The sequence below is a fragment of the Coptis chinensis genome, chromosome 3 (genome assembly GCF_015680905.1).
Source record: "Coptis chinensis isolate HL-2020 chromosome 3, ASM1568090v1, whole genome shotgun sequence".
In the NCBI taxonomy this organism is placed as follows: Eukaryota; Viridiplantae; Streptophyta; class Magnoliopsida; order Ranunculales; family Ranunculaceae; genus Coptis; species Coptis chinensis.
In genome coordinates, this window is record NC_141458.1 from 23,586,571 (window position 1) to 23,599,031 (window position 12,461).

At 35.1% G+C, this 12,461-nt stretch overlaps 2 protein-coding genes across 2 annotated transcripts; both read right to left on the reverse strand.

Annotated features, from left to right (window-relative positions):
* Nucleotides 1–148: 148 nt before the first annotated feature.
* On the reverse strand, nt 149–1,112 carry LOC147508706 (uncharacterized). The gene is made up of 2 exons (XM_086599158.1): nt 770–1,112; nt 149–694 (listed from the first exon to the last, which is right to left on the reverse strand). The coding sequence occupies exons 1-2, from the start codon at nt 1,052–1,054 to the stop codon at nt 539–541; spliced, it is 441 nt and encodes a 146-aa protein (XP_086455284.1). The 5' UTR covers nt 1,055–1,112; the 3' UTR covers nt 149–538.
* A 193-nt stretch (nt 1,113–1,305) lies between these two features.
* On the reverse strand, nt 1,306–2,368 carry LOC147508707 (uncharacterized). Its single transcript, XM_086597554.1, has 3 exons — nt 2,072–2,368; nt 1,856–1,983; nt 1,306–1,588 (listed from the first exon to the last, which is right to left on the reverse strand). Exons 1-3 carry the CDS (start codon nt 2,366–2,368, stop codon nt 1,306–1,308), a joined length of 708 nt encoding a protein of 235 aa, XP_086453680.1.
* Between the last annotated feature and the right edge of the window lie 10,093 nt (nt 2,369–12,461).

Here is a 12,461-nt window from a genome sequence, read left to right on the forward strand (position 1 = left end):
CCCACAAAAAATAAACCAAAAAAACAAGGTTGAATCAACATCCAGCTTGTTCTAGCCTCCTAAACAACCATGAAGCCTTGATATCCTCTTTAAGGCCCAAGAAGACCTTAATAAGCCTATCATTCTCGACCCGACAAAGTCAAGCGACCTTAAGAAAAGCTCAGGATTCATATCAGGAAGAGACTGCAAAGCATCCTTCAACAAATCTATTTGGTCTACTTCTTCTTCTTGTGGTTCTGGTTTGAGGGCCTCGACAATTTTTGACACCGCTTCAGTTAACACCTTAAACGAAGGGGGTTCAGGTATATCCTCAAAGAATCGAGACTTCCTAGTCTTCTTAGAAGTAGGTGTAGTGCTTCTAGGACCACTCTCAGTTTGAGAAGTATCCCCACCAGTATCTGAGGGAGCACCAAAAGCTGAGGACTCACTAGCATCAGAATCGTCACCCCCATCTCCTTAGGTTTGTCTAGAATTATCTAAACAAGAAGTTGAAACAAAAAGTTAATTTCAAAACTAGTTAGACACACAAAATTCAACTCTATTTACATCTAATCAACTTACCTCCATCCACCATGTCATCATCGAACCCACTATTGCCCCCTTCTCCAGTTGCATAATCATTCCCAAAAATGAGACAACATTCGTCATAGTAAGGAAATGATTTCTGCCTGAGAGTGTTTGCCAACGGATGAGCCTAAATCCCACAATATACCAATTAATATGGCATCCAAAACCAAATCCTATAAAAAAAATGAGATTATTTTATTACCTTTACATAACTCTCCCATGCATTCTCATCTGCATCAATTCTCTTGGTCTCTTTGTTGAAAGACAAACCAAACCCACTAGCATCAACTGCATGTTTCGCAACTTGCCAAGCAAGTCTCATTGTTTTCAACCTCGGCCTGACATTGTCTGAAACACAATTCATTCCAAGTCGTGTATTGATCTCATCAGCAGTACGCTTCAAGCTCTCTTTCCTCCACCCATTATCTGCCCTCTTGCCCCCAGTAGCTAACTCCTTTAACAACACCTCTACCAAGATGGCTTCCATGTTGGGATACCATCTAATTTGGGGCGATCTTGTTTTCACAACTTTTTTCTGTTTTCCAGCCATACCTAGTTTGAAGCAATGACCAACAAAGAACATAACATAGTAACATATCAAGGTAACAAATAAGAAAGATTGCATGTGAATAAAACATTATAAGTAGTTGAAACATAATAGTGTCTATTACAAAAATACTAATAAATTCATAAGTCTACTACAAAAACATCACTCATATAATCATAATATCTATTACATCACTCATTATCTTCCCACATTGCAATTGACAACTCATCCCTAAAATTAGTCCACCCAATGTTTGGTTGCATATCAATATTCATATTTGGAGCATTCAGAGAGTTGTCAGCCTCTTCCTCATCATCAGCGAGCTCTTCGTCACTCAATGTATTATCAGGATCTTCTTCTCGCAAGAAGTTGTGCAATGCACAACAGGCAAGGATAACCTTTGTGTGTGTTTTGACATCGTGGAAAACTGCATGCCTTAGATAGGCAAATCGCTTCTTCAAGAGACCAATTGTCCTTTCAACAACAGTACGCAAAGATGAATGACGAAAGTTATATTGTTCTTTATGATTTTGAGGTTGAACTTCACTTATCTCTCTAAGATGGTACCGTACACCACGGTAAGGTGTGAGGAACCCTGGCACTAAAGCAAATCCAGCATCCGCAAGATAGTACTTGCCATTTGGAACGATAAGTTTATGCCCCGGACGAGCCACAACACTCCCTCAACAACCGTCCATCGTGGTGTGCGATCCCTCCCACCCTGCTAGCACATATGTGAACCTCATGTCAAATGTGCAAGCTACTAACACATTTTGGGTCACGACACCTTTCCTGTTACGATACCTAGCCTGTTGTGCTAGTGGTAAATTGATTGGAAAGTGTGTACCATCAACCGCACCCACAACATCCTAACATAACAAATTCCATAAATATTTATTAAACTATTAAACATTGAAATCAGAATGATCCTATCCATTTTCTAAAAAGTTGACTGACCTTGAAATAACAATGCCAATGATGTGTGTTGGTACACTCGCGAGGAGAGTTATCAACAGTAGCATTTGTTACTAACTCTCTGAATAAACAAAGGATTTCATCCAACACAAGATGGAAATAACGGTGAACTGTTTCTCCTGAACGGAAGAATTGAAATGTTTCATTCCGTTTACGCATGTCATACCCAACAGTGTTGAGAAATAGGGCAACTTGCTCATCTAATGTAACATGTCTGCTTTCACGTAGACCATGATCATGCAAACGAGTGCACAAGCGATGAAACATTGATCGTCTCATCCTTAATTGCTCGTGGCAGAATCTGTCAGTGCTTGTATACATCCTACCCAATACAGTTCTCCGCACTTGATCCCAATTCCTACGAGGACCTCTAATAAGAGCGGGGGGGGGAGCCCTACGCCTAGGCTTATACCTCCCCATATACATTCTCCTATACCACCATGTCATCACCATATATGCACTTATAACTATAAGTAGAAATGCCACTAACCTACGCTGGCATTCGGTAATCATTCTACAATATCTCAAAAAGAAAAAAAGAAATTAATGAAGTATACAAATTCATGTACTCAATTAACGAAACAAACAAATTGATACAAATATACATGCATGAATAACAATCCATACATCTAATGTATTCAACCAACAAAGCAATAACAATGAACCATTCTAAAAATAATTACAACAAAGATTTGGGTATTCATTGTGCATTTGTGCCATGTCAGATAAGGATACTTCAAGTCTTGTTACCCTTACTTTGTTTCTAGACTCTATTCTTTCGATCAACCACCAAAGATCAACCGGTTTGGACAAAGGGGGAAATAAAGAGAGATTATCTTCTTGGTGATTCTACTATGTCTTCTATTCTCGCCTCCTGAAGTCCTGGATAATTTTCATCCTAATTCTATTCCAGATTTTTCTTGTAGTTATATTTGGAGTTGGAGAGTCTATTTGTCCTGCACAATACAAGTTAATATTTTAACATTGTTACATATCACTATTGTGAGGAAACCTATTGTCAATTTGTATTCAAATGTACTTGGATGAGGAGTCGGTTAGCTATACTATCATCCATCTTCCTTTCTCGTGGCATATTTGGTCTTATTTCTTTTCGTTAGTCTCGAGTGGTTTGGGTTTGTCATGTGAAGGGTCCACTAACTTCTTTGTTCTTGAGAGCTCTCCACAGATGGGAGTAGACTGTGGAGCATATTCCTTTCCCATTATATGGGTAATGACCGATTGTCCTTTAGCGTAGGAATTGGTATATTGAGGATAACCTTCATCTTTGAAGGAGATGATTATACAATTAAAGGCCTCATTTTCGTTCGGTCAAAAGTGTGGAAGGAGCTAAAATATCATTGGAAACTATTTTCAAATTAAGAGTGTCTGTTACAGCAGTACTAAAATGATTAGCGAATGACTGAGGGTATTTAATAGCGGGTGCCACCAAACAACGAAACCAAACTAAATTAAAACCCAAAAAACGAAATTAAAACCAAAACTTACCTGATGGCGCGCAGTGAGAGCTGGAGGTGGAGCGAGCAAGTTGTTGAGAGGCGGCAGTGAGAAAGAGAGAAGAGAGATCGAGAGGGAGAGTTGTTTCTATTTTCCTACCAAAGTGGGAAAATACCGGGTGACTAATTCAACTTTGGGGGAAGTGTTTTCTATTTTCTCACTTCTAGTGGGATAATTTGATTTGCCGGCTAATTCCAAATAGTGTTTTCCAGGGCCCTTAAATACACCCAAACACTGGCAAATGGTACTTCTAGTGGGAAAATACAAAATTAGCCACCCTCATTTGCCAGTTAACAAACACACCCTTAGTTATTCATTAAGGTTAATTCAGTACAGTTGCATCCGGTCAGTTTTTGATGTTTCGTTAATTAGTATTTGAGATTAGTTCATTGCATTTGCATTCAGGTTCCAATCTCCCGTTAATTACTCTTTGAGGTTAGTTCAATACATCTGCATCCAGTTTCTGATTTCCCATTAATTGTTTTTCTAGGTTAGTTCGATAGTTTACAATTTCTATACAATTTGCATACATGTAAGAGTCTGTTTTTATAAACTCACTTTCGTTTTTGGTTCCTAATTACTCGTAATTACTCATATGAGAAGGCTAAAAATGCGGACATTTATGCTTTGAGATCAATGCGATGCAATTACATCCAACTTCCAATTTCCAGTTAACTATTTTTTTAGGTTATTTTAATGCATTTGCATCCAATTTCTGATTTCCCGTTAGTTAATATTTGATTTTAGTTTAATGCAGTTGCATCCAATTTTTGGTTTTCCGTTAATTATTCGTTGAGGTTAGTTCAATGCAGTTGCATCCAATTTCCGATTTTATGTTAGTTGTTCTTTGAGGTTAGTTCAATGCATTTGCATCAAGTTTTCGATTTTCCTTTATTTATTTTTTTAGGTTAGTTCAATACAGTTACATCAAATTTATAATTTCTCATTAATTATTCATTTAGGTTAGTTCAGTGCAGTTTCATCCATTTTTCAATGTTTTGTTAATTAGTCTTTGAGATTAGTTCATTGCATTTTGATCCAGTTTCCGATTTCCCATGAATAACTCTTTGAAGTTAGTTCAACGGATATGCATCTAGTTTCTGATTATTTATGCTTTGAGATTAGTTCGATGTAATTATATCCGATTTCTGATTTCCTGTTAATTATTCTTTGAGATTATTTCAATGCATTTGCATTTAGTTTCCGATTTCCCACCAATTATTCTATAAGGTTAGTTTAATGCGGTTGCATTGGGTTTTTGATTTTATGTTAATTATTTTTTGAGTTTAGTTTAATACATTTGCATCCAGTTTCCAGTTTCCCATTAATTATTATCTGAGGTTTGTTTGATATATTTACATACCGTTTCCGATTTCCCGTTAGATATTTTTCAAGGATTTGCATCCAATTTCTAATTTTCTGTTAGTTAATAGTTGGCGTTAGTTTAATGCAATCGCATACAGTTTCCAATTTCTAGTTAATTACTTTTTTAGTTTAGTTTATTGCATTTGCATAAAGTTTTTGATTTCCCATTAATTACTCTTTGAGCTCAGTTATGTATTTGAATCCAGTTTCCGATTTCCTTTTAATTATCCAATGTGGTGTGTAATACTAACTTCTACTGATCCATCTATAGTGTCCTTGCAAATATGACATAAAAAGTAAATTATGCTTGATTTACTATGTGGGATCATCGAAGATTATCCAGTTCTCGATTTCCCATTAATTATTCTTTAAATTATGCATGACTCACTATGTGAAATCTTCAAAGATTATCTACGAACGGGTGATGTTATATTAATTATTCTAAAAAATATTTGCAAATATGCAGAGCTATTATATATTAATATTATATTGATCACTCAACCAAATTTCTTATAACGTGAAAACCTCACTTTCCATTAACAAAAAAGAACTCACCTTTGATAAAACCCTTCAACTTCATTTTGTTGTTTAATAAAAGAAGTTTGATTGAAGTTTTGTGAGATTGCCTAATAAGGTGAAGTTCATATATATTGAAGCTACTTGAATAGCAAGGAGTTCCCAATCATAAGGAAAGAAATAAGATAAACACCATTTTAAATGCAAAACTATACTTATCGAGACATTCTCACAACATATAACCCAACTATGTTTTGAGATTAGTTCAATGCATTTGCATCCAGTTTATGATTTTCCGTTATATTTTGAGGTTAGTTCAATGCAATTGCATCAGATAATCAATTCCCATTATTTATTTTTTGAGATTAATTCAATGCAGTTGCATCAAGTTTCTGATTTCTCTTTAATTATTCTTTTCGGTTAGTTCAATACATTTGCATCCAATTTCCAATTTTCTGTTAATTGTTTTTTGAGGTCAATTCAATGAATTTGCATCCAGTTTCTGATTTCCCGTTAATTATTCTGTGAGATTAGTTTAATGCATTTGCATCCAGTTGTTGATTTCTCGTTTATTGTTTGAGGCTAGTTCAATAAATTTGCATCCAGTTTCCGATTTCCCGTTAATTATTTCTTGAGGTTAGTCCAATGCATTTGCATCAAGTTTATTTTTTGAGATTAGTTCAGTGCAGTTGCATCCGATTTTCGATTTCCCATTAATTATTTTTTAAGATTAGTTCCACGCATTTGCATCATGTTTCCAATTTATAATTAATTTTTCTTTGAGGTTAGTTCAATGCAGTTGCATCCAGTTTTCGATTTCCCGTTAATTTAATCTTTGAGGGTTAGCTCAATGCATTTGCATCCAGTTTCCGATTTTCCGACAATTATTTTTTTATGTTAGTTTGATGTATTTGCATCCAAGTTTTGATTTTCCGTTAATTATTCTTTGAGGTTAGCTTAATGCAGTTGTTTCAATATTCCAATTTTCTATTAATTACTTTTTAAGATTAGTTTAATGCTTGCATTTGCACCCAGTTTCGATTTCCCATTAAATATTATTTGAAGTTAGTTCGATGCATTTGCATCCAGTTTTCGATTCCCCATTAATTATTTTTTGACGTTAGTTTTATTCAATATTATATATTTTTAAAAATATTTGTCATTATTGTTTTGCCGTTATTATTTTTTTTCATTTTCTATTATATATTTTGTGATGTTATTTTTTGTATAATTGTTTTTAACTATGTTTTGAGGTCGTGTTAATGATATATTCGAAATAAGTTGGTGCATTATCATAGATATTAAAATTGTATGATTTGTAATAGGGAATTAGTTTCTACAAATCACCTATTTTTTAGCAATTTTTTTTATTTAATTAAATATATAATAATTGGAACAGTAAAAGTGTTTGATTCGTAATAGAAAATTACCTTTTACAAATCACCTATTTTTTAGCAATTTTTTTTATTTGATGAAATATATAAGAATTGGAAATACACTCAAACTCTCCAAATATAAGAATTAGAAATACACTCAAACTCTCTAAAGAGGTTCTCTCCAAAGAGGTTTCATGTACTTGTGATTGTAGGCTATTAGAAAATACTATCTTTCATATTATAGTGCCACATAGGTGAGAGAAAAAACTAACTCTCATATTAGAGTGCCACATAGGAGAGAGAAAATCATCCATGAGAGGTCTCTACTTTAGTATATAGATAGTAGATGTGTTGTTACTAACCACAACCCAAATAAACTTACTCTTTACTAATTACCAACAACAGTACAAATTTTTTTCTCAAATGTACGAAGTACGAAAATGTCAATTCGAGCTTAGTGAATTTGAAGATTCACTATCTCCTTAAGACATACTAGTTTTTTAACCCGTCCTACGAATGGGTGCCGTTATATAAATTATTCTGAAAAATATTTGCTTTATGCAGATATATGAGATGTAAATATTATATTGATTGCTCATTCAAATTTCTTGTTACGTGAAAACTCCACTCTCCATAAAAAGGAAAAACCTATGGATGAAAAAACCATTCAACTTCTTTTTGTTGTTGGAAAATAGAAGTTTTATTGAAGTCCTGTGTGAATGCCCAATGAACCAATGATCATATTTAAGCTACTTGAATAGGAAGCATTCCCAATCATATGAAAATAGATATGATAAACACCATTTTCAATGTAAAACTATAATTGTCGAGACATTCTGACTGCATATAATATAATTATGCTTTGTGGTTTGTTCAATGCATTTGCATCAAGTTTCTGATTTTTCGTTAATTATTCTTTGAGGTTAGTTCAATACAGTTTCCTACAGTTTTTGATTTTTTGCTAATTATTTTTTTAGGTTAGTTCAATGGGTATGCATTTACATTCAGTTTTCGATTTTTCCTTAATTATTCTTTGAGATTAGTTCAATGTAGTTGCATTGAGTTTCCGATTTCCTGTTCATTATTCTTTGATGTTAGTTTCTCGTTAATTATTCTATGAGGTAATTAGTTCGATGCATTTGTTTCCAGTTTCTGATTTCCCGTTAATTATTCTTTGAGGTTAGTTCGATGCATTTGAATCCAATTTCTGATTATTCGTTAATTATTCCTTGAGGTTAGTTCTGAGCATTTGACAGTTTATGATTTCTCGTTGACTATTCTTTGAGGTAAGTTCGATGGAGTTGCACCCAGTTTCCAATATCCCATTAATTATTCATTGAGGTTATAGTTTCCGATTTCTTGTTAATTCGTTGAGGTTAGTTCAATGCATTTGCATCCATTTTCTAAATTCATATTAATTATGTTAGTTCAATGCAATTGCATCTAGTTTCCGATTCTTGTTAATTATTTCTATGAGGTTAGTTAACTATAAAAAACTTATAGTGCTTAATTTGTTCCATTAGCTGGAGATGCAAAGTTCAACACAAATAAACATACTGAGAATCCATTACATTAGTTGGTCGCCTGGTCAAACTCTCTCCAAGATTCTACCTATTGCAACAGGGAGACTTGAATTTGTGCTTCGTTCATTCGAGTGATTCTTTAAAAAGAAAGATGCACAAGGACTACATAAGGCTACACCAAGGTATAAAGATTTAATGTATTGTCAATATAAGGGCTTAACTACATAAGGCAAAGCCAAATGAAATCTAAAAGCTTTCTTAGTAAAGACTCTTCATTTCATTAGGTGTGCAATCGAGCAATTTTGAATCAATGAAAAGTAATACAGCAAATAGATAGCTCGCTTCAAGTTCTTTTAGATTTTTTTTGGCACGAATTGTCCTTGATATTTTTTACTTTATATTTTATTTTTTGCTCACGTCTTATCTTGGTCACATGTTTTAATTAAATCTCTTTTTCAATTGAAAGAAATTTATTACAAAAAAAGAATGGAAATTCATTTTAGCAATGTTATGAACTGATTAATTGTCATACAGTAAAAAAACTTCAAATATATATACTCCTTTAAATTAGTACATATACAACATATTATCAAAATAATAATTAGCAAAGAATTCAGACAATCAGGCGACTATTAGGGACATGAACATTTCCAATAATGAGCGTTTGATCCATAGTTGATGTCTACGGTATACCACACTTTACTTGTATTGAAAAAAATTGAGACTAAGCAACAAAATGAAATGTCACAATATTTTTTTTGATACATGCCGAAGTGATGGAAAACAAAGAATATCTTTTACATACCCACCTAGTTTGTCAACGTTTTTTGAAATGATACAACATAAACTAAGATATTTTTCTATCGTGATGTTATTATTAAGGAAATGAGCATTCCCAGTGAAGGAAACCAAGATAACCCTAAGCTCGTACACAACTTCACACCAGCTTAAGGTGAGTAATATGCCTAGCACCGTCCCACACTCCCTGCTTTATGTTACCTAAAAGCAACAAATCAACCTATCAAGAAAAAATAACAACAATAATAGATAAAAGTAGAGCGATCTAATAATAACTCAACAATATACAATATTAATATATTACGATAAGTCCAAGAAATCCAATAATAAGTGCAATGTATTAGTAATCTAAGTAAGAAAAGGTTGCCTAATTAAAAAGAATCTTATATGCTACTTTTTACCAAAGGATTGTCGACGTGCTATGGGGTATCTCAACGTGTCATTAGATTAGAAAAATTGGTATTAAATTTGGAAATGTTTTCTGCTTGACCTAAGAACAGTTTACGTCAACTCAAAACATACTTAAAAAATTATTCACGCCTAAACATCATGCATTAAGATTTTTTTGGTAATACCTCACAGCAATTGTGGCACCAACGACAAATCATGTCTAGCACTATCCTGTAGGATATGGAAGGCATGATGATTTCTTTGGCATGAACTTCCAATTCGACCATCTTCGTCACCTTTCCATGAGATACTTGCGAACAACATAGCTAAATATTGAAGTTCTGGAATGCAGCAGATGAAAAAATGAATGAAAAAGGGGTTTGGTGTATATATCAATGTCATCGAGCGTATGATAAGTACACAAATTATCACCTCAAACCCAACTACTGAATTTCGTATTCATGTGTGTGGTCTATTTAAGATGGAAAAAGACTTGGTAGTGCTATTACATATCCCTACTCCTTCCTAAGGTTTCATGTTTAGATAGTTATTGTCTTCAAGCAAGAGGCTGAAACATAACTAACACAATTTGTTGTTGGCTTAAAGACTATCAAAGCTTATCTCAAAGTAATTGATAGACCTGCTTACCAAAATGAGCACGTCCTACAAATCAGCGATCTATGCCCACTCTCTGACACTCAGATGAGTCAAACATGAATGCAACCTATTATAGAGTATATCTAGCTTGGCAAGATACCAACAGATCACACCAAGGCCAAGCAGCTCAATATCAGTCAGGTCGCTACTGCCTAGTAAACGAAAAACTTTTCAGAAAGTCAGCCGGAGGGCCTCATCTGAGGTGTATAAGCCTAGAATAGGGCCAGATGATTTTCGCAGAGATCCACGAGGGAGAATGCAGGAATCATGCCAGAGGTCGCTCATTGGCTCACAAAGCGATCTCACAAGGATACTTCTGGCCAAGAATGCAGATCGATGCCAAAAAGTATGTACTAAAATGCATTAAATGCCAAACATATGGCCACAATATCATCTAGCCAGCTCGAGAACTAATCAACATTTCCAGCCCTTGGCCATTTCATATGTGGGGCTTGGACATCATGGGTCCATTCATCCCACAGAAAAGCACAGGTTTCCGGTTCGCCCTAACAGCAACTGATTACTTTACCAAATGGGTGGAAGTAGTCCCCTTAGCTCATGTCAAAGAGTCTCATGTCAATAACTTCATTTGGACCAACATCATTATTAGATTTGGCCTCCCCCACACACTGGTGATGGACAATAGCTCCCAGTTTAAGGGAAAAACAGTTAAAAAGTTCTTGGCTAAGTGGAAGATCGTTCACGCGTTCTCCACTCCCCAGTGCGCTCAAAGTAATGGTCAAGCAGAAGCTAGCAACATAGCAATTCTGGAAAACTTGAAAAAGAAGATTGAAAATAACAAAAACCAGTAGCCAATGCAGCTAGAAAACATTTTATGGGCCAATAGAACGACAGCTCGCTCTAGTACAGGCGAGTCATCGTTGTCACTATGCTACGGTACAGAGGCCGTCATTCCTACTGAGCTGACAATTACAACGACTCGATCTGAGACCGTCGAATCTGGTTAGAACGATTCCATTCTTGCTCGAGAGGTCGACTTACTTGAAGAACGTCACAACCTAGCAGCCATTCGAGTGACATCCTACCACCAAACTTTGAGGAAGACATACAACAAGCAAGTAAACCCTCGAACTTTCCAACCTGGCGACCTAGTTTTGAAAAATACTAAAGATGACTCAAAACTGGTACCAACATGGGAAGGTCCTTATATAGTGGAACGAGTCGTTGACAATTGAGCATATTGGATCAAAACCCAAGACGGACAGACATTACCACGTCCCTTGAATACTTTCTTGTTAAAGAAATTTTATCAATAAAAAATTCTATTTCCATGAGTTCTTACTCTTAACACTATACACATAGTTTTTATTTTGCATCAATGCACTGCAGTCTCTCAATGTTATTAAATAGACGCATAACTCGCTCTCTAAGAGCAAAACGCTAACTTGAACTAAAACGCTCTCTAGAGCTCAAACGTTCTCTATGCTAAAACGCTCACTCGAGCTCACATGCTACATAGCCATAACATTTCTCACTAGTTGGAGACTTACACTTCGAGGGTCAACTAAGTGCAGAACGCTCTCTAAGAGCCACACGATGACTTGAACTTAAACGCTCTCCAAAGCTTAAACGTTCTACATAATAAAATGCTCACTCGAGCTCAGGGCTACATAGCTCACATGTTACTTAGCCTTAACATTTCTCACTAGTTGAAGACCTGCACTTCTAGGGTTAGCTCAGTGTAGACCACTCTTTCAGAGCAAAACATTTACTTAAACTAACACATTTTCCAGAGCTAAAACGTTCTCTACGGTCAAACGCTCATTCGAGCTCACAGGCTACATAGCTCAAACACTGCTCATTAGTTGAAAACCTACACTTCTAGAGTTAACTACGTGTAGAACGTCCACTAAAAACAACACGCTTACACAGGCTAAAACGATCACTGGAGTAAAACACTTACACCAGCTCTAAGACCTACATAACAACTCGATCACTCAAGCCCAAGGCTCTCTAGAGCCACAATCTTATTGCTTTTGCAAAATATACAGTTCTAAGTTCAAATCAAGTGCAAATATCAAAATAGAAGGCAATAACATTCAAGACAGAAGCAAAAAGACGAAAGCAAATACGTATGTAGTTTATAAATGTCAATTATGAACTGCCTGAACATACTCAGGAACCCAGTTCATATACTAACTAAGCTGCCGGGACATCCTAGAAAACTAGCTCGATTAGCATAATATCAAAATCATACCGAACTACCCAGAA